The sequence below is a fragment of the Excalfactoria chinensis genome, chromosome 19 (assembly GCF_039878825.1).
Source record: "Excalfactoria chinensis isolate bCotChi1 chromosome 19, bCotChi1.hap2, whole genome shotgun sequence".
In the NCBI taxonomy this organism is placed as follows: Eukaryota; Metazoa; Chordata; class Aves; order Galliformes; family Phasianidae; genus Excalfactoria; species Excalfactoria chinensis.
In genome coordinates this window covers 8195395-8213333 of record NC_092843.1, presented here as the reverse complement: position 1 = coordinate 8213333, position 17939 = coordinate 8195395, and the positions used below count along the sequence as shown (strand labels likewise).

The window sequence follows — 17939 nt, the reverse complement described above, 5'->3', positions numbered from 1 at the left end:
CTACAGCGCAAGAAAACAAATCCGCAAGGCCAGCAGGTTCCACCAGCAGGTACCGCCAGCAGCACCACGTGCTGAACCACACTGTCTGAGTGGTTCTGCCCTCAACAATTCTTCACCCACAACCATCGCTTTGCAGTGCATTTTTGCAATCAGAATTTAACCCACCAACCTTTCAATTCCAATTTCAACACTTTTTTTTTGTTAATACAAAGTTACTACTTGAAACTTCTACACATTTTACTTAAACTCTAAGTGTTTGTATTCTAAGTGTGCATAAAACCCATCTCCATAAGTATCCACTCGTACACCTGAGGGGTTTATCTATGGAGCTTCACCACCCGCAGAGATTCTAAACAAAAAGCACTGGCTGTGTGAATTCTGTACTACTAACAAACGTGAATTAATACCAGATGTGATTACATACAGTTACCTAATAAAGCTCTTAAAAGCAGCAGACTGAGGGTTGATGCAGAGAGGTACTCTGTTTCCTTTCTGCTGTTCCAAAATGAACTGGTGAATTATTTCTGTACGTAAGAGAAAAATAAAACACACCACACCGTGGGATTAACATTTGCGCTGCAGTGATATCTGTGCTACTGTCAGAGAGTTTAAAGACAATGCTCACAACAACAGATGACAGAGAAGACAGCAGAGCTACACACAGCACTGAAAAGTGATGGACAAAGACACAGGGAATGGAAAGAACAATGGGTTAAAAAGGAAACCATTTTTTGTGAACTCTGAGGAGCTACCGGTGTGAACTGCAGAACTGCAGGTTCAGGGTATGTCCAAAGCAGGTCACATTGTTACAGCAAAACAGTATCTTTTCCCCGAGTGACTGAATTGCTTGTTAAAAACTGGAGGTGGTGCATTTCTTCTCCCCGCCCTCTTTGTGTCTTATTTGAGCTGCCACAAAATAGAAACAGAATCCCCACTAATATCTCTCATACTGTATTGTTCTCTTGAAATGAATGTTTTCCTGCCTGGATTTCCAGAGAAAAATAATGTTTCTTATGGCTTGTTTGTTATCATGGAATGACTTCAGATCTCCCATGCCATGAAGCCAGGCTGGCCCCCGGCAACCACCTGCACCAGTAGCTCCCTGTTCCAGGCACGTGGAGACCCTGAGCACAGCCCTGCATTACTGCCAGAGCAGCACCACCAGCACAGCTGATGGCAGAGCCATGGCAGCACCAAGCACGGCCACTTCAGCATCAGCACAGTGCCACAGCCAAGAGGAAATGCAGCAGAACTGCGACCACCCCACTCTGTAATTATTGATGGTGCAGATCCTTTTGCAGGACAGCCATCAAGAGAGCACCTCGCACCTGGAAACAAAATTGTGGCCGCACCGCTGAAGGATGCAGCAGGAAGACACAGGCGTACACTAAGGCTGATTGTGACTCACCTTTAACCTGCCGAACAGAACTGAGGTTCTTTTCAAAAGTGTCATCAAATTTGGGATTAGTGATGGGTTCAAAATCACTGGTATAAACTCTTCCAGTGGATGTGGAAAAACAGCATTTACACATACAGGTGTGGTATCGCAACCGCCCTTCATCAAGGTATGGGTGAGCTAAGGCATCCTTAGCAGATATTCTTTTGGACTGAAACGTTGCATTTGAAGAAAAACAAACAAACAAACAGAGTCAGGATATTTCCAACGCAGCCCAACGCACACACACCCACTCATCCATCTCAACCCAAATCCTATGACATGCTTTGGCTTTGCAAACACGCTGCCGCTAGGGGGAAGATTTCACTTAAAAAAGCAGCACCATTAGGATGACGTTGACCCGCCTGCACTGTGGCCAATGACAGAACTACCACGAATGCGACTTCTATACATTTGTTCTTCAAAAGTCACTTTTTCCCCAATAAGCGTCAGGTGATCTTCACAATAAACCAAAATAAACACCAGGAATTTAAACGTGAGCAAAAGCAGTACTTTGCAAATCCAGGTTCTGCACGATTTCCTGTGTCCCTAAGTACATATTTAGAGTAAAACACAAATTCCAGCATTACTTCAGGACGGAATAATTTGGCACATGGCATCCAGAGTTCTTAGAAATCCCTTATATGCCACGCTTCAGAAAGCGAGTGGTGAAGGAAGAACAGGGCGTAAGGTGCTCACCTTATAAATAAATAGGGGATTTAATTACAGCCTATTTTCACAGTGTGACTTTCTGTCCCTGCCCTAATTGTCCTATGGAGTCATCCCATCAAAAAGGAGACTCTTACCCAGATACACACATTATCTATTCCTGCAGAAGGAATTTCTTGTGCCTTGCAAGGCCACAAACACCCACACATCTTTAATTAGAACTGCATCAAAGTATCTGATGTTCTGCTACCTACACCTAGCCAGGAAAAGACAGCGTGATTCACAAACACCCTCATCCCTCTGACTCTATCACAGCTTTCTGCAAAAGGCCAGCAGATCTTAATTGTGAAATCCTCATTCCAGGAAGAAATTAATTGGCCAACTGTAAGATGATACTTTTATGTCTCTTCTGGAACCAAAAGTTCTGAAATGCAACCCAGAAAATTGGTTCAAGCAGTTCTTAACTCGCAATGTTCTTAAACAAAAGGTATTGGGTGTATTTGAAATCATACTTACTGGATCAAAGACCAACATTCTGCAAAGGAGATGAACTGCCTCATGAGTAGCTTGACTAGAAAGTGTATACAGGACAGGAAGGGATGGCTGTAAGGGAACAAAAAAGAAAAGCACTGATAGTTTTCCTGTCAGATCTACCAGCCAGAAAATCCCGCTGCAGTGTGCAACTGCCTTCCAGTTACTGAAGACAAACTTCTTGCTGAGGAGACACTGCTTCATGCTCCCAACAAGACTGTATCACTAACTCAGCAACTGTAACAAATCTAATTGAGCCTTTTTTCCTTGGTTGAGACATCATCCCTGGGTGCATCAGTATTCCCAACCCAATATCTGATGGTGAAAGGCCTCTGCTCTGACTGCAGCACAAACCAGTACGGTACAAGATCTTCCTTCTCACTCTAATTAATTCCTAGAGCTGCCCAACATCAGCAATTATTCCCCAGCTGGAAAACCAACAAATTTAATTCTTGGCAAACTATGGATATAACTGATGCTGAAGATTTACACCATTTCCTAAGATCATTTTAAAGAAAAAAAAACAACAAGTTTTGCAGCGCTTTAGTTACACAGTCATAAAATGAAGGCTGAATCACAAGTCATCTCTGCATAGTGCTACCCTTAACCAGTACATCGCAGGCATTTACCAGGAAAGTTGCTACCCCTTGCACTTCACTTCCAAGACATTTGGCGGAGCAGTGACAGAACCCAGAGCTCCCAGCCCTCAGATATTCCCTGCACATGAGTCCATATTTTGTCCAGAAGTTCTGAAGGCTCTGGTAGGTTCTGCAACTTCCACCTTCTATAAAAGAACCTCCTGCTTACTTCTTGCATGTTTATTTTCTAGGGGATGCGTTTCTCCATGAACACGATATGAAGCAGTGCTGCTCAGAGGTAACAGAAGACACAGACTGCAGCTTACAGTTTAGTTCCTATGGATAGAATTGGCCATATCGGAAACATTTTATAGCATTTCACCTGCTTGCTTTTTGGCATTCCCATAATTCAACAGATAAAAAGACAGTTTCAGTGGCTTGTAGAGAACCACTTTAGCACTGGAATCACAAAACATAAAGTAAAATCAAAAGATGTTCCTCTTCCCTTTTTAATTCCTAATAAAGGATTTAGACTTAGCAAACAGAACAAATCAATACTGGAGTTCTTTCCTGCCCTACCAAAGGCACAAGTGCTGCACTGCAGGAATGCCAAGCAATTTTCAAACCATCAGAATTGAAAAACAACATATCCCATAAAGCACCCGGATGCAGCTGTACACTGCACTTGTGCACTGCGTTACCCAGCTGTACACCGAGTGCACTGGATCTATTTCTCCCAGCTCCAGACACTACAAAACAATTATTATTTTTGTTAACAACCGAAATGTTGGGAGCTCAAGACAACAAGCTTAAAATGTGCAACTCTTAGTGCGTGATAACGAACACAATTAGACTTCATTTGTTTGAGAACTGGGAGAGAAAGTCTTAAGGAAATCCTCCTATTATTAACATTAAAAGAACGAGCCTGTACCACAATGTAGGGAATCAAGGCTGCCTAGGAGGTAGAACTCCCACGTTAATAATATAGCAGGAGATATATTCAGTGCTCATTTCTATGGTAACTACCATTGTGGCAAGCTGACATTTGAGAAATTGCTTCTATATGGAGAAAATAAATATGCAAACTCTACTGGAAAGACCTGATGTATTAACATGTACTGGTTACTCATCTTGTTCATTTTTTACTATCTAACAACCATAAAATTGGCTACACTGGGTGGGCATACTGCTTTACCACTGGTAGGGATTCCTGCCCAGGCATTTCCTTGCATCCGTACTTTACATTAGCTACTTTTGTTGTCCAGTTGGCATAATGGTATCATCTCATCTCTTTTTCCTGGTTTGGATTTTTATTAACTTTTACACCAGTTATGTTGGACATTGCACCTCAGCTTTCTGTGTCATCTTAAACCTTTCACAAACAGCTCAGGTCATTGCATGGGTATCTGAGGGGACCTCTGCTGAGGATCTGCTTGACCATTCTGCTTCCTAATCCTGATAATGGGCAATTTCCTCTTCTAACACTCCCTGTCCTGTCTGTAAAGTTGTCCCTCTGGGGCTTTCTGAACTGTACTGCCAATTTTAATTTGTCTCTTCCCAACATTATCACTTAAATTAACAACTTCATTTAGAATAGCCATCAAAACATCTCCTCAAAAATAGGAGCAATGTTCACCTGTATCATCAATTCAAACTATATAAATGAGATACGTCAGAGATGCACTTGACAAGCGAGAAAACATCTCATCTGCACAGGAGTTTGAATAACCGCACTATTAACCAGAACCACCTTCAGTGAACTGAACTCAGTTCACAAGCAGAGAAACTCTGAAGTCAGATATCAGACAAAGTATTTATGAATGTCCGTGCCCCAGCCTGAGAATGAGAATTCAACTGAGATGGGAAACACAGGAATGAGACAGCAGTAGCAGCTGCACAGAGGAAATGCTGTGCCACGAAGGAGCGGAGCCTGTACCTGTTTGTGAGGACCCCTGAGTATGTGTGCCTTGGCGCCTTCGCACGCTGTCCTCATTGCCTCCAGTGAGGGCGTTCCCAGCAGGTCTGTGATCAGATCCAGCTGCAGGTACAGAACATACACACTTGGGATTTCAGGTATATATTAATATGTTTCACTACGATAGCAGATTCTGGAGCTAAACTAACACGTGAACCAGTGCTTTCAGTGTATTTCTGCAGAAGTGAACACATGTGCTCCTACTGTGAATGAAAACAAAAACATCCTGTAGGAGTCAGAGTTAAAAAACAAACAATGAATCCTGTCAGTAGAGAGCTCAGCTCCTTGGTTCCAAGGGCTCCCTCATGACCACTATCCACTCATGCTAACAAGCAATTGCCCAGCTCCCCTCTGAGACTAAACCCATTAAACCCATTACCATCATTACACAGGCATGAAAATCACTCATTGACTGCTGGCATCAAAGTGAAAAATGTGATTACTGTCTGTACACCAAACGTGTTGCTACACTTGGTGGCTTCTCTCCATCTCATCTCCACTCCCAGGCAGAAGCACTGCTCTGTTTGGCACCGCCAGGTCCATCAGTTCCACAGCTCAAATGCAATACTGCAACTGCAGTTACACACTGATGGGAACGTTACTTTCTCTTATTCATAGTCAGAAAAATATTGATCCCAGTTACATCACTTTAAAATGCCACAGTAAACTTTGGTACTGGAGCAGATTAAAGGGGAACATAACAAAACACAAATTTCACAAGCTAATGACAATTACTACGACTTTTAACAGCATCTGGAAGCCATCGCTTCAGTGTTACAAAGAGTTTGGTTTCCTGCCCTGAGTGAGCTAAGCAAAACAAAAGGAAGTTCAAGATTCAAAATGCATCGGTATAAGTAACTCCATCAAATTGTTTTAGAAGGAAGTTTAATGATACCTGCTGAATGGGACTCTGTGCCTGAAACAATATTCTTCGCCCGAGCAGTTCTGCAAAGATGCAGCCTACAGACCAGATGTCAATAGCATTGCTGTAGTGGCGGCTGCCCATCAGGATTTCTGGAGCTCGATAATACTGAGTGACAACTTCCTGAGTCATGTGACGAGATTCATCTAATTCTTCCACCCTGGCCAATCCAAAATCACAAATCTAAATTGAGAAGGTAAATAAAAAAATTAAAATAACCAAAACACGTAATACGTTTCAAATAGGTAGCCTGGTGGTAACGGAGCATGTCATTCCAAGCCAGCATTTAAATAAATCAGATAATCCATAACTGCACAAGCTGAGGGAAGGGGGAATAGGTAGAAATTGTTACTTTGTTCCGTATCCATTTAAACTTCCCACCATTTTATTTGAAATCACAGTATATTTTTAGTTGGCTTTGCAGGACTCAGTCTAAAAGCACTCTCACAAAAACAAGCACTCGAAGTAATAGTTGCTGGAAAACCCTGGGTTCAGAATATCCCAGATCCCAAGCCAGATCTCATTTGTTCATGGGATGCCTCCAAACGTTACAGATTCAGCCTTGTCTCACCCCGGTTTTGGGGATTTTTAGAAGTTTCCTTAACCAGAAGGGTTAAGAAAGCAGACTGACTTTTCCACAATTGGATTGCACAGCAAATTTTCATAAAGAAATCTTTCTTGGTATCCAGCACTGCTATACAGCACACCTGCATAATTCCACAGACCTAAGAACTCCCTGTGAGCACACGTACTGCCTGAGCCCCGGCTGCCAGCACAGCAGCACTTCTGACAACGAGTCAGAAGGAGAACCGCAGATGTCCATGTGGGCACAGAAGGGACGATGCCCCAACATGGAACATCTTCATTTCGTCGATAATTTTTAAAGAATCTGTGCAACTTTTCCCCCATTTAAAATGACTTTACAGGAAAACTGTGAATATTAAATAAATGCTTTTGTAACAAAACACATCTGATTTGTGATGAGCAGCACATACAGACGGACATATTCAATAAATGTAAGGAGCACCTTAAGAACACAGTTGCTGTTCACAAGTAGGTTCCCTGGTTTAATGTCTCGATGTAAAATGCCAGCAGAATGTAGATATTTCAGACCTGAAATATTAAAAGAAATTCAAGTCAGTATCTATTCTTTCCTTTTAAATACAAGTCCAAGGCTGACAGCATCCTCCGGGGCAGTCCTGCAACTCAGTCAAAGACTGCACACAGAGTTGTTTCCACGCCGCTCTACCTTCCAGTCTCCACAGGCTCTACCAATAGCCCAATTCCGGGGACCATTTGGATTCCTCTGCTCTGCTTCTTATGGATTTGCTATTTATTTACTATCAGACATAGCTGACAGTTTACTGCAGTGAAACCATCCCAGTAAAACCAATGGAAAAACAACTGGACTAACACTGATCAGAATGATCTGATTTCTTTAGATAGAACTTTCCAAACAGATTAAAAAACCCCAAACAATCATGCCTAAAATCACTGCTGTACTGATTTGCTTTGGCTAAACCTCACAGTCAGTTTAGACCAGAGTTCTGCACAACGCAGTGAGTGGGCACAGCCGTGTCTGTGTGTCAGCCCGGCTCCGTGCAGGGGCCGTTCTGTGCCTGGGCTCACCAAATACCAGAGGAGCTCAAGAACACCAACATCTCCCCCCGCTTTCAGCCTCTCAAAGGCCACTGAGAAATCTCTCGCAGCAAACTGTGTTTTCTGGTCTTTACCCACGTATGTAACAGAAGGCAGCAAGGCCGTGTATTCTTATAACTAATTAAATCCTTGCTATTCATTATATTGTGAAATAAAAAGACCAAGTTCCCACAGGAAACTTACTCAAGACGAGGATGCCTTGATAATAAATATTAAGAAACAGTGAAAGAAGAATTAGAGCAGCACACAGCTTTCATTAATTTTACGAGGAAAAAGAAAATTACCTCTTAAAATCTGGTAAAGAAAAACTTTGACGTGATCTGAGCTGAGTGGCTGAGGAGAGACGATAATCTTATGGAGGTCGCTCTGCATCAGTTCAGTGACGACGTATCTTCAGGTCATTAGTTAAGGCAAAAGCAGAAAGTGCAGCACGTGATCTCCTGAAACACCCACTCGAACTGCTGGGAGCTGGAGCTCTTATAGAGCACAGCTCGACAGTAACAACACAGCTGTCCCGGGACAGAGGTCAAGTCCCCACACTTACCGCAATGAAAATGAGAGAGGATTATTCAGCAAAATACCATCTGCATTGAGGCAGTCGTTACTCAATTATTCCACATTAAGTTAGAACTCAAAGAAAATAAAATTCTCAACGTAATTAATGAGGCACTGAAATCTGTGATTTTTTCCTCGTGGTCTGTAGGTCCCAAATTACAGGAAACAGAGTGGTGTTGTCAGAGGGGACACACATCATCACAACAAGTGCAAATCTGTGACCATCTGTCATCAGAAGCGTCCCACAGGTTGCTACATGCCCCGTAATGCAGACTCCCCAAGCACACACACTTCCCCAAACCTTCCCCACCTCCGCTGCTGTCCCTGGTCAAGCAGCACAACGTACAGATCCCAGCTAAAAAAACCTCTTCTGAGTTATAACATGAGGAGTAAAACTAAAGGAACAAAACCTCCTGCTACCTGAAGGAAAGGTGAACAGCAGAGAGCAAACAGAACCCAGCCGCAATGCATTCATGGATGCACAGAGCACAAACAGCCACATCCACTGACAATTAACTACAGAAGACAACAGGTGCAGCTGAAGATACAAAGAGATCCAAAACACCCCGGTTACCCTGAGGCAAGGCATTAGAAGAAGGGCATTATGCTTATTCAGAAGGCACTAAAAGTACTAAAAATAAAGTTTCAGAAATGGAGAAATGCAGAGGACAGCAGCAGCACGTCTGAACCCACGCACTCAGCAGCAGGGTTGGTTTCCTGAACACGTTCCTGTAATAAAACACACACTGAAGCTTAAAGCAAAATTACACACCCCGTGTCTGAGGTGGGACTGAACCTGCTGAAAAGGCCGACTTCAGTTGTAACACAAGTAAACTTGGTGAGACAACCGAGAAATATTACGGCTTTAAAAAGTTTCCTTCAGCATATTTGAAACAACAACAAAAAAAGGAAAAACTGGTATCAGTGCATTCATGGCTGAAGAAGGTAAAATGCTGCCACCACACGTCAACGGAATTTCTGCTTCTCAGCAGCACGTGGAACATCCCAAACCCTGCTGCACTCAGTTCTGCAAGAAGCAAAGCTGAGTGTGCTGGGCCGTCTCCCAGGAGTGCATTACAGCCTGCAGGGTCACCTGCCCTGCAGCAGCTCCAGGCACCTCCCAGCACAGAAGGGCTCTGTGTAAGGCCCTGACCTCCCCCTGGGAGCGACAGGCACTAACTAGGTCAGCCAAGAGAGCTCTGGTCTGGTTTGAAGTCTCTCCATTATCCGCAGGAGCCCACCAGCTGGGCAACGCGCTGCATAACCCACTGCTACAGAGTGAGTCTGAAATACAACAGCACAGCCTGACTTTGGGCCAGACATCCACCTCTGGGTACCACTGTAGGCAAGTCAGCGCCAGTACAAACCTACCTGATCTTACCGTTATCAGCAATTAATCAGCACAGGTTAAGCTGCACTCACAACAATCTCAGAAGAACATAAATGTTCTCTTATCTCCACCTAACGGATGTTTTTCCATCCGCTGCTCTGCAAATCCTATCTGATCTTAATAAAATAATTCAGTGAAACTGCTCATTTGCCATCATCACCATGCAAAAATTCATTCTAGAAAATAACTGTTGCCAACTTTGACCAAAACCCTCCCAAATTACAATTCCCTTCATTAAAAACATCATAGCAATTCTTTGTAAAGAAAAACCCAACCCTGTAGCTCCATAACCTCTCGTCTTCTAATTTCTCCTTTCACAAAGGCTCTCTTAAAGATTTATACCAGTCTCATTTATTTATTTTAACCTTATGGCCACAATACATCTTTGCATTTCATTTTTAATGTAAAATATTTTTTAAAAAATCTGAAAGTATTACTCTGCACTTTATTACGATAAGATTTCTGTTTTGCTACACCACAAATCCTCCTAAATCTCAATCCCGAGCATAATGTCTCCCAGATGTCTCAACTAGTTGCCATGCCAACTAAAGCAGCTTAAATTAAATGAGGGCCTGAAATGGCACCTGCACCACTCCAGGTCTGCTGCGCATTAAATAAAGCTCTCTTGACAGGGCTCAGAGGTGCCATTAAGTTGAACGGCAGCTATCTGATTATTGTCTCTAGATAATTTAATGAGGGCCTCTAAACATCAGCAAAAGCAGCACTGGCTGATGTTCCTGCATTTTGCAAACAGCTGGTGCCCAAGTGGGTCAGTGACTTCAGCCTGCCCAGCTGCAATAGATGTTAAACAAAACAAACCACAAAACCCTGCAGGGCTGCGGTCAGTGATCCCCACGAGTGCCCGCAGTTTCCTCCTTGGAGCTGGCCCACGCCGTGTGCTGGTGGAGAGGCGGTCACTGGAGCTGTAACAGTAAGCTGAGCACCACCGCCAGATAAAAATTGCTACTGACAGACGTAATTAGTTAAGTAGCTGTATAAAATTAGAACTACAAACGTACCAATTTGCTTCAGACTAATTGCCAAGGGAAACGTGCGGCACAGAAAAACTTCACTTGCTCTGACAGGGAAACTTGCTGAGCTGGTACAATTTACAAGCAAATTTTAGAAACGAACTAAGTATTGTGATGCAATATTCCCACAGTGACTCAGAACTACAGCTCCACACCTCAGAACTCAGCGCTACAGATATTTACTCCAGGAAGAAGCAGCTCCTTGTGGCTGAGCTGTGGGGCAGGCAGGTGCTGTGTGTGCAGGGCAGGAGGGAGGCGCGTGAGTGCATCCTACAGGCACAGCCAGCCATGGATGCCACCATAAGGGCTCCCTGCACCCCCAGTCCCACTGCCCACATCTCTGACCAACCCGTTAAGCTCACTGCTGGTCCCAGTAAAAGACCCCCAGAAGCCCCACATCTCAGTCATGTAAGCGGCATTGCTCTTGGTCACCTGCAGTTTAGTAGCACCATATTTTGTATCATACAATAAAACTGCTTTAGTTTCAATACTTGCATCTACTATTTGTAAAACAAAGCTTGAATGCTGTGAAAACTCTGTTCTGGGAAAGACAAACTTAATCTGGCATTTCAATCCTGCACAACTGTCTATGGGTTTGCTGTGACATCTTCCTGGCTGTACGTTGCCATCAGCCAGATAAAGCCATACAGGCTCCTCTGGTGTCAGCAAAAACTGCCCCTGAAATCTCTTCCCTACACAGTGGGATGGCAAACCATTCCCCAGGGTGTGGCAGCAGCAGTGCAGGGAAAGAAATAAACACTACTTCAGCATTAGATCCGAAATTCCCTTAGTTATCTAATTGCTTGGCCTCAAGGTTACCTGAATTTAATATTCGGATGGGAAATATGTTTGTCAGATGTTTGTGCTACTGAATACTTCTTGCAGATCCCAGTTCTGAAATGTAACAGTGCTTATGGGCACACGTGGTAAAGTTAGCAAATATTTCCATGGGTAGAAAAAGAGCACAACAGTGCAAGGGGCTGTGTGAATTAATCAGCAGATAGAGCTGTGCGGATTAATCAGACCTGTGGATAGAGAACAAATTAATATTGATAATTTATTCTACAAATAGCTTTTAAATGGATTGAAAAGCTGCAGTGCCAAATATCAGCGCACACAGCAGACAGCTCCTCCTCAAAGTTAACGGCGTAGAATTTTCTTCCATGGTGTCATTTCAGCTTCTACAAAAATCAGGCTGCAAACTTTACATTAGAAATTAAGACAATTCATTGAGCACTCACAAAAGGTTCAAAATTAGAAGGAGAGAAGGCAAAAAACACCAGTCTGTTCTTACTGACTCACTGACAGCCAGACACACACCACTGACTTGAAAGGTAACTGCCAACAATACATGATATTCAACTTTAAAACCTCCCTGGTGTTCTCCCATGAGGACACAACCTTCTTAATAGAAATAATTTCCCACTGATGCATACCAGGAAAAAAAAATTAAAATCACTGTAATACTGGTATACTTAGATACAGTAAATTAAATTCCATGAGTAGTTCATTCTCTTATTAAATGAAAAGCACATGGAACAGATAGCTCTGTGTTTAAAGAACAGGCTCCGCAGTGTTAGCTGGGAATGCTGTACAGCTTGCAGGGCTCACAATCCAGGTAAGTTTTTGCTGTAAGAAGGAACTCTGAACAAACATCACCCTGCAGAGATGGATTTGCATCAGTTAAACCACTCCTGTATCAGTTTGAATTGGGCCCAGGCATACTCTTGGTTAACTGAAAACAAACTGTTAGGGCTATGGGATATGCCTGCACCCAGACAGAGCTGGCTCCTGGAGTTACCCTTTCAGTTGCAGACAATATTATCCAACTAGGTATTGCAAGCACTGCAATAAAGGTATTCAGCAGACAAGTTCTAATAAGGTGAAATTTCAACCCTCCTACAAAAGCCCCTTGTGTGACACTTTGGCACACAGCTCATTCAAGCAGACATCTGTGACTTTTTCAGACAGAATTTACTACTTTGACAACACAACCATTTTTCCATTATCTTTATATGATGTCAGTGAAGCTGTTTGGTTTGCATTCTGCTCTGCCCAGAGCACAAACTGTTATCAGCTGCAAAAAGGAACCCACAGCCTTCTGCAGAACATCCTGAGCCTCTTCGTCCCTCAAGTCCCGCTCAGTTTGTTGGAGTGTTGGCCCATAGGAATGTGCTGTGCCTGCAGCAGCCTGGCCACAGAAGGACATGGAGCAGCAGCCCATGGTATACTGCCTGCTGCTCTGGTGGGGCCACATTGCCCCAAGGAACAGCTTTTGCCACCCTGATGGTCAGAAAACAGTTCTATCCCCTCTTAACAGATGGATGGAAAGGAGATGCTACACACCTTTCCTACCCTTAAAATCTTTCCTGGCCAACACACAATACTGACAGGATATTGTCTTCTCAACTGCTTCTAACATTCCCCTTAATGAAAAAAGCGTTCCAAAAGTTATTACAGCACCAACTTATGACAGTTCTCAGCTAAAAAAGGAACATCTGTGTATTTCCCGTTGCAGATTTCAGTTTTACGGTCAATTAAAGATTTTGTAAATCTGACTGATTGGCTGCAGAACAAAAAGAGCTGTACGGCAGTTCGACCAAGAGTTACCATGTACGGTTCTCACACTTTAGCCACAACATCAGTGGTTACACTGTTCTCCTTTATAACAGACACACTTGGACACTGTCAGCCCAGCGTAGAACCACACAGCAGCCTGGCTGTGCATCCCCACAAAATACTGCTCAGAACAACTTAAAATTGGTTAACCACAAAGGAAGTTAGCAGCCCTTGTTTTCCATATGAAACCTGGCAGTAGTTGAGCTTATCCCACTTAAAGATTCTTGGCTGTACAATTACACAGAAGGAATAATCCTCAGCCTAGATTTGATCTAAAACTCACATGACTTGTTATCAAAGGAGAGCACTGAACTATTGCAAATGACCAAAATCCAGTTTGTGAAGACTCAGATGTTGTTCATATGAAGGAAATTTTAAAGCAAAATTGTAAGAGCTTTATTTAACGCTTATGTGACAAAGCCTGAGAACAGCACGGCAAAATTCTCAACCAACGAATTCTTTTATCAGCCAATAAATCCCGTCATACTTTGGTTACAACCACAGGGTTCAAAATAATTTTTCTGAAGGTTTTTCTTCACCGGAGATTTTAAGGCATTATAAATAGATCAAATCACATCTTACAAAGCTCATTTATCTCAAAGAATGACAATTTTCAGGGTTTCTTTTTTAATTATTCTAAGGAGGGCCATATGAAAAAAACAACAAATACCCATCAGTGATTGAGAAAATAACCCTCCCAAGTCTGACCATCACCATAAGCTGATACACTCAGCCCCACTGAGGACTGACACCAATACACCAAAGCTGCTTGTAGGATAAGTAGGACACGTGATGAACACCCATAGGATTGTGCAGTTGTTTTTAAATGCAACTGCTTGCATGCAGCTAACAGAAGTTTTCACGTCTCAGTTACAGTGGTACGAAACTTATAACTTTAGAAAATAAGCCTAAATCCTCAATCAGAACACTTCATACACTCCTGAATGCACACACATATGTTTTGAGATGGAAGGCGACTGTGGGTATCCTGCAGGAGCTCATAACTGGTAGTTCTTCATGGCCTGCCTGATCTACAATGAGATCTGTGTAACAGTTTCAACTTTGGGAGGAAGTTCTTGTGTGAGCAACTGGGTTTTGGATTATAAATTTAAAGGACAGTGCAACCAAAGCTGTAAAAAGAACAGCAGTACAGTGAGATGACACAGACCTGAGCAGGCTACGGTGCAAGTGCTCCATCTCAACAGGTCAGCACAGTTTAACTGTCAGTGCTTCACTTGTGGCATTTCCCATAGAAAAGACACAGGCCTATCCAGCTTACCTCAGTGTGGCATCTCCCTCAAAATGCTCACTTGGTAACAGAAATGCCAGTGTGTTAGCGTATTTGGTTACCTGCTCTCAAACATTGCTTTCACTTGTAAAAGTCTACAAAGGTTATTATTTTACTAATAACTTGCGTAAAAATATCTGAACCTTCAGACTCCTGAGGAAACAGAACTAAACGATCCATTCAGTGCTGTTTATCATGGTTATGTTTCACCAGTTAAAAACTTCCTCCAAACCGATCTTATCATGACAAGTTTTTAAATCAGCTTGCAGAAGAGAGCAGCCAATGGGATTAACCAGGCAGAAAAACCTTGCTACAGTTCTGGGTCCGCAGCTGGGAAAGTCTGCAGAGATCAGAATTACTCTGAGTTTCTTTGCTCTCAGTCAACTTCATATTATTCCTGTGTTCTGTACTACAGTAGTTAACATCCATAGTTAACTCACTGCTTTAATTACCAGTGATGTGAGCAGACCAAGTGCCCACACCTCTGCTCCAACCCCCAGAGCTCCTCCTGCAGCTGCTCCGTAGGAGCACAACACCTCCACATGAATCACTTCCCTTTGCAGTGTTTCACAAAGCAGAAATTCCCAACCCCAAGCGGTACCCAAACAAAGACTGAAACAAAACAAAATGCCATACCTGTGTCAAGTTATGATGAATGAAAGGAATGTACATTTTAATATGGTTACCTGTAGACAGCACGTACCTTTGTATCAGTGACACATCCAGCACAACACTCTGAAATCTGTCATCGTGATCAAGACAGGAGCCGAACAAAGAGAGCCACCACCCAGCCAGGCTGCTGCAGCATCCCCAAAAAGTGATGATTTGAAAGCAGGTGACAGTCGCTGGTGCTTTCTGAGAGCACCAGGAAGCATCTGAAGGTGCTAATAACTGACAGGATGATAACTGCTATATATAGCTTTCAAAGAAACATTTTGGAGGATTCTCCATCAGTAGCAGCAGTACATGCTGGTCCGTATTGCAGCGCACTGCACTTACAGCCTTACACATTCTTAGTTTCACATTGCACTGCTCAACATCAGCACTAACAGTAACAACAGCTTCATGAAAGTACAGCTTCCCTTCTTCATATCCAACTGTCCATATACAGACTCGGGGTTTTTGTAGTTCTGTTACACAGGTCCCACCAGCTCCTTGGAGCTTCTAAGCTAATGAAAATTACACCTACCTCAATTAAGAAGCTCTATTTTATTTTTAGGATACATTTCTTCAAAATAGTCGATGTGTGGAGGCTGGAGTATGTCAAGGGCAGAGAGTACCTAGGAAACACCACACGAGATCAAAACCTACCCCAGTCAGACAAAACAAATCCCTTTCACAAAGACAGTCAGACTGCAACTTTCTTTTGGAACTGAGTTTTACATTATCTATTCTAGCTCACTACATTTGTGCATTTAAGAGCCCCATGTCAGATATCATATACTCAGGGTCTCTTTTTTCATTCAAGAACAAAATTTCACCTATTCAGGTACTGGTTTGAAAGCATAAATTTATCTACTCACTGTATTTTATAGATCTAAAAAAACCATAATGACAAAATAAGTAATTCTAACAAAAACACAACAGTAAACAAAAGTACACTTTTTAGCCATTTCTCTTCAACAATGCGATGATATAATGCTTCCACATAGGAATTAAAAAAGCAAGGCTGTTTATACCCTGAGTCAGAAGGGCAGACAGTTACCCAAGTTTTCTGAGCAGGGCAAAGAGGCAGAAAAGCAGCAGTGCAGAATTTACATCTATCCTCACATAATCTTCTAGATCATTTCCCAAGCACATCATTTGGGAGAAGCTTCAGTGGCTATCAAGGATGAGATGTGACTGCTTACAGAGATAACTTCATTTCATTTCAATCCTCAATAAAATTCCTCCAAAGACAAGATTCTGGTGGGAAGAAGTCATGCCCCAGAGCCCCTCCTCCCTGGGGACAGCAGCAGAGCACAGAACTCTACAGTCTGGCACTCACTCACACACACTGGTCCCTTTCCTTTGCATCCCCGCTGATAATTATCTTAATTCAGTTTTGAGCCACAAAGTGTTTCTTGGAACATGATAATCCCAGATCAAAAAAAAATAGAAATTTTACAAGGAGGAAAAGCACTGAAATCTAGTTCTGAAACATACAAACTTCCTGATCCATTTAAACTGGAAGGAAGCACAGCACTCACTGCTGCTCACCAATGATTAGTTACCACACCACAGCTGCATTTGTGGAAGCTTCAGTGAGTACATTTTTGTTCAGTGCACATAGAACCATATGGGTCAATTGAAATCATTTCTGAATGATTTAACTTCACCCAACTGATCTCACTGAAAGCAGACTCAGGAGTGCTTGCATAGACACTCTGCTGCAGAACTGAGAGCAACACACCCAACAAAGGGGAGAGGAAGATGGAGTAAGAAACAGTGAAAGCAAAAGCAGCTCCAGCTGGCATCACTTTGTGCTGACTGGAATTCACCAAAAGCCCAGAATAAGATCAGTCTGAAGGGCACTGCCTGTCTATCTGTAACCATTTTGGAAGGGAAAGTATGAACGCCTTCAGACTCCAGGTGATAAAGTATTCCAATTTTACAGTGTTTGCTACACTAACATCTGAGTTTCCAGGAATCTGATAAATGTAAAGTTACGGAGCTTTTAAAGCATTTTAAATATTCTATAATAATAATTCTATAATAAATATTCTATAACTTAAAAAAAGAATGATTCACATGGAGCTAGCATCATTTTATCATCAGGCTTTAAGAAATACTTCAAAGTTAGTTTGAAATACTTTAAAATTACTTACATTGTCATGCTTAAAAAAACACAACATCTTCAACTCCCGGAAGACCCTTTTACAAGAGACCAGATTTTGGAAGACGTTGGGCATCTTTTTGAGTGCAACTCTCTTTCCATCTCGCGGATCTGTTACTGACCTGCAGAACATCACATTACCATTAGTCCATGGTTTATTTAAGAGTTATCATTCTCAACTTAGATGCTGAGTCAAAACAATGCAAATACATCGCACAGGGACAAAAGTATTAAGCAAAGGGTGTCATACACTGCGCTCCAAAGCCTGCATAAAATGTAGCATGATCACTATTTGCTTACAGTACACACAAGGGTGAGTTTAGCAGCTTCTGAGTGGCTCAACACACATCCATGCACACACTGCTGGCCACTGGCATTCACTCAGACCAACACCTCAGCTGAGGAGTAGATGTGACCACAAACATCTTCACATCCCAAGAAAGACTTTACTACAAGTAAAACGCCTCTTCAG

General features: G+C 42.5%; 1 protein-coding gene across 1 annotated transcript in view; it reads right to left on the bottom strand.

Annotated features, from left to right (window-relative positions):
- Window positions 1-17939, bottom strand: part of NLK (nemo like kinase) — a 40908-nt gene that overhangs the window by 1947 nt on the left and 21022 nt on the right. Inside the window, exons 3-11 of the mRNA XM_072353176.1 lie at window positions 17460-17589; window positions 15877-15932; window positions 8054-8160; window positions 7138-7223; window positions 6084-6293; window positions 5150-5251; window positions 2621-2707; window positions 1409-1607; window positions 431-524 (exon numbers count right to left, since the gene is read on the bottom strand). Of these exons, the coding sequence (XP_072209277.1) occupies window positions 431-524; window positions 1409-1607; window positions 2621-2707; window positions 5150-5251; window positions 6084-6293; window positions 7138-7223; window positions 8054-8160; window positions 15877-15932; window positions 17460-17589 (1071 nt within the window). The remainder of the gene's footprint in view (window positions 1-430; window positions 525-1408; window positions 1608-2620; window positions 2708-5149; window positions 5252-6083; window positions 6294-7137; window positions 7224-8053; window positions 8161-15876; window positions 15933-17459; window positions 17590-17939) is intronic.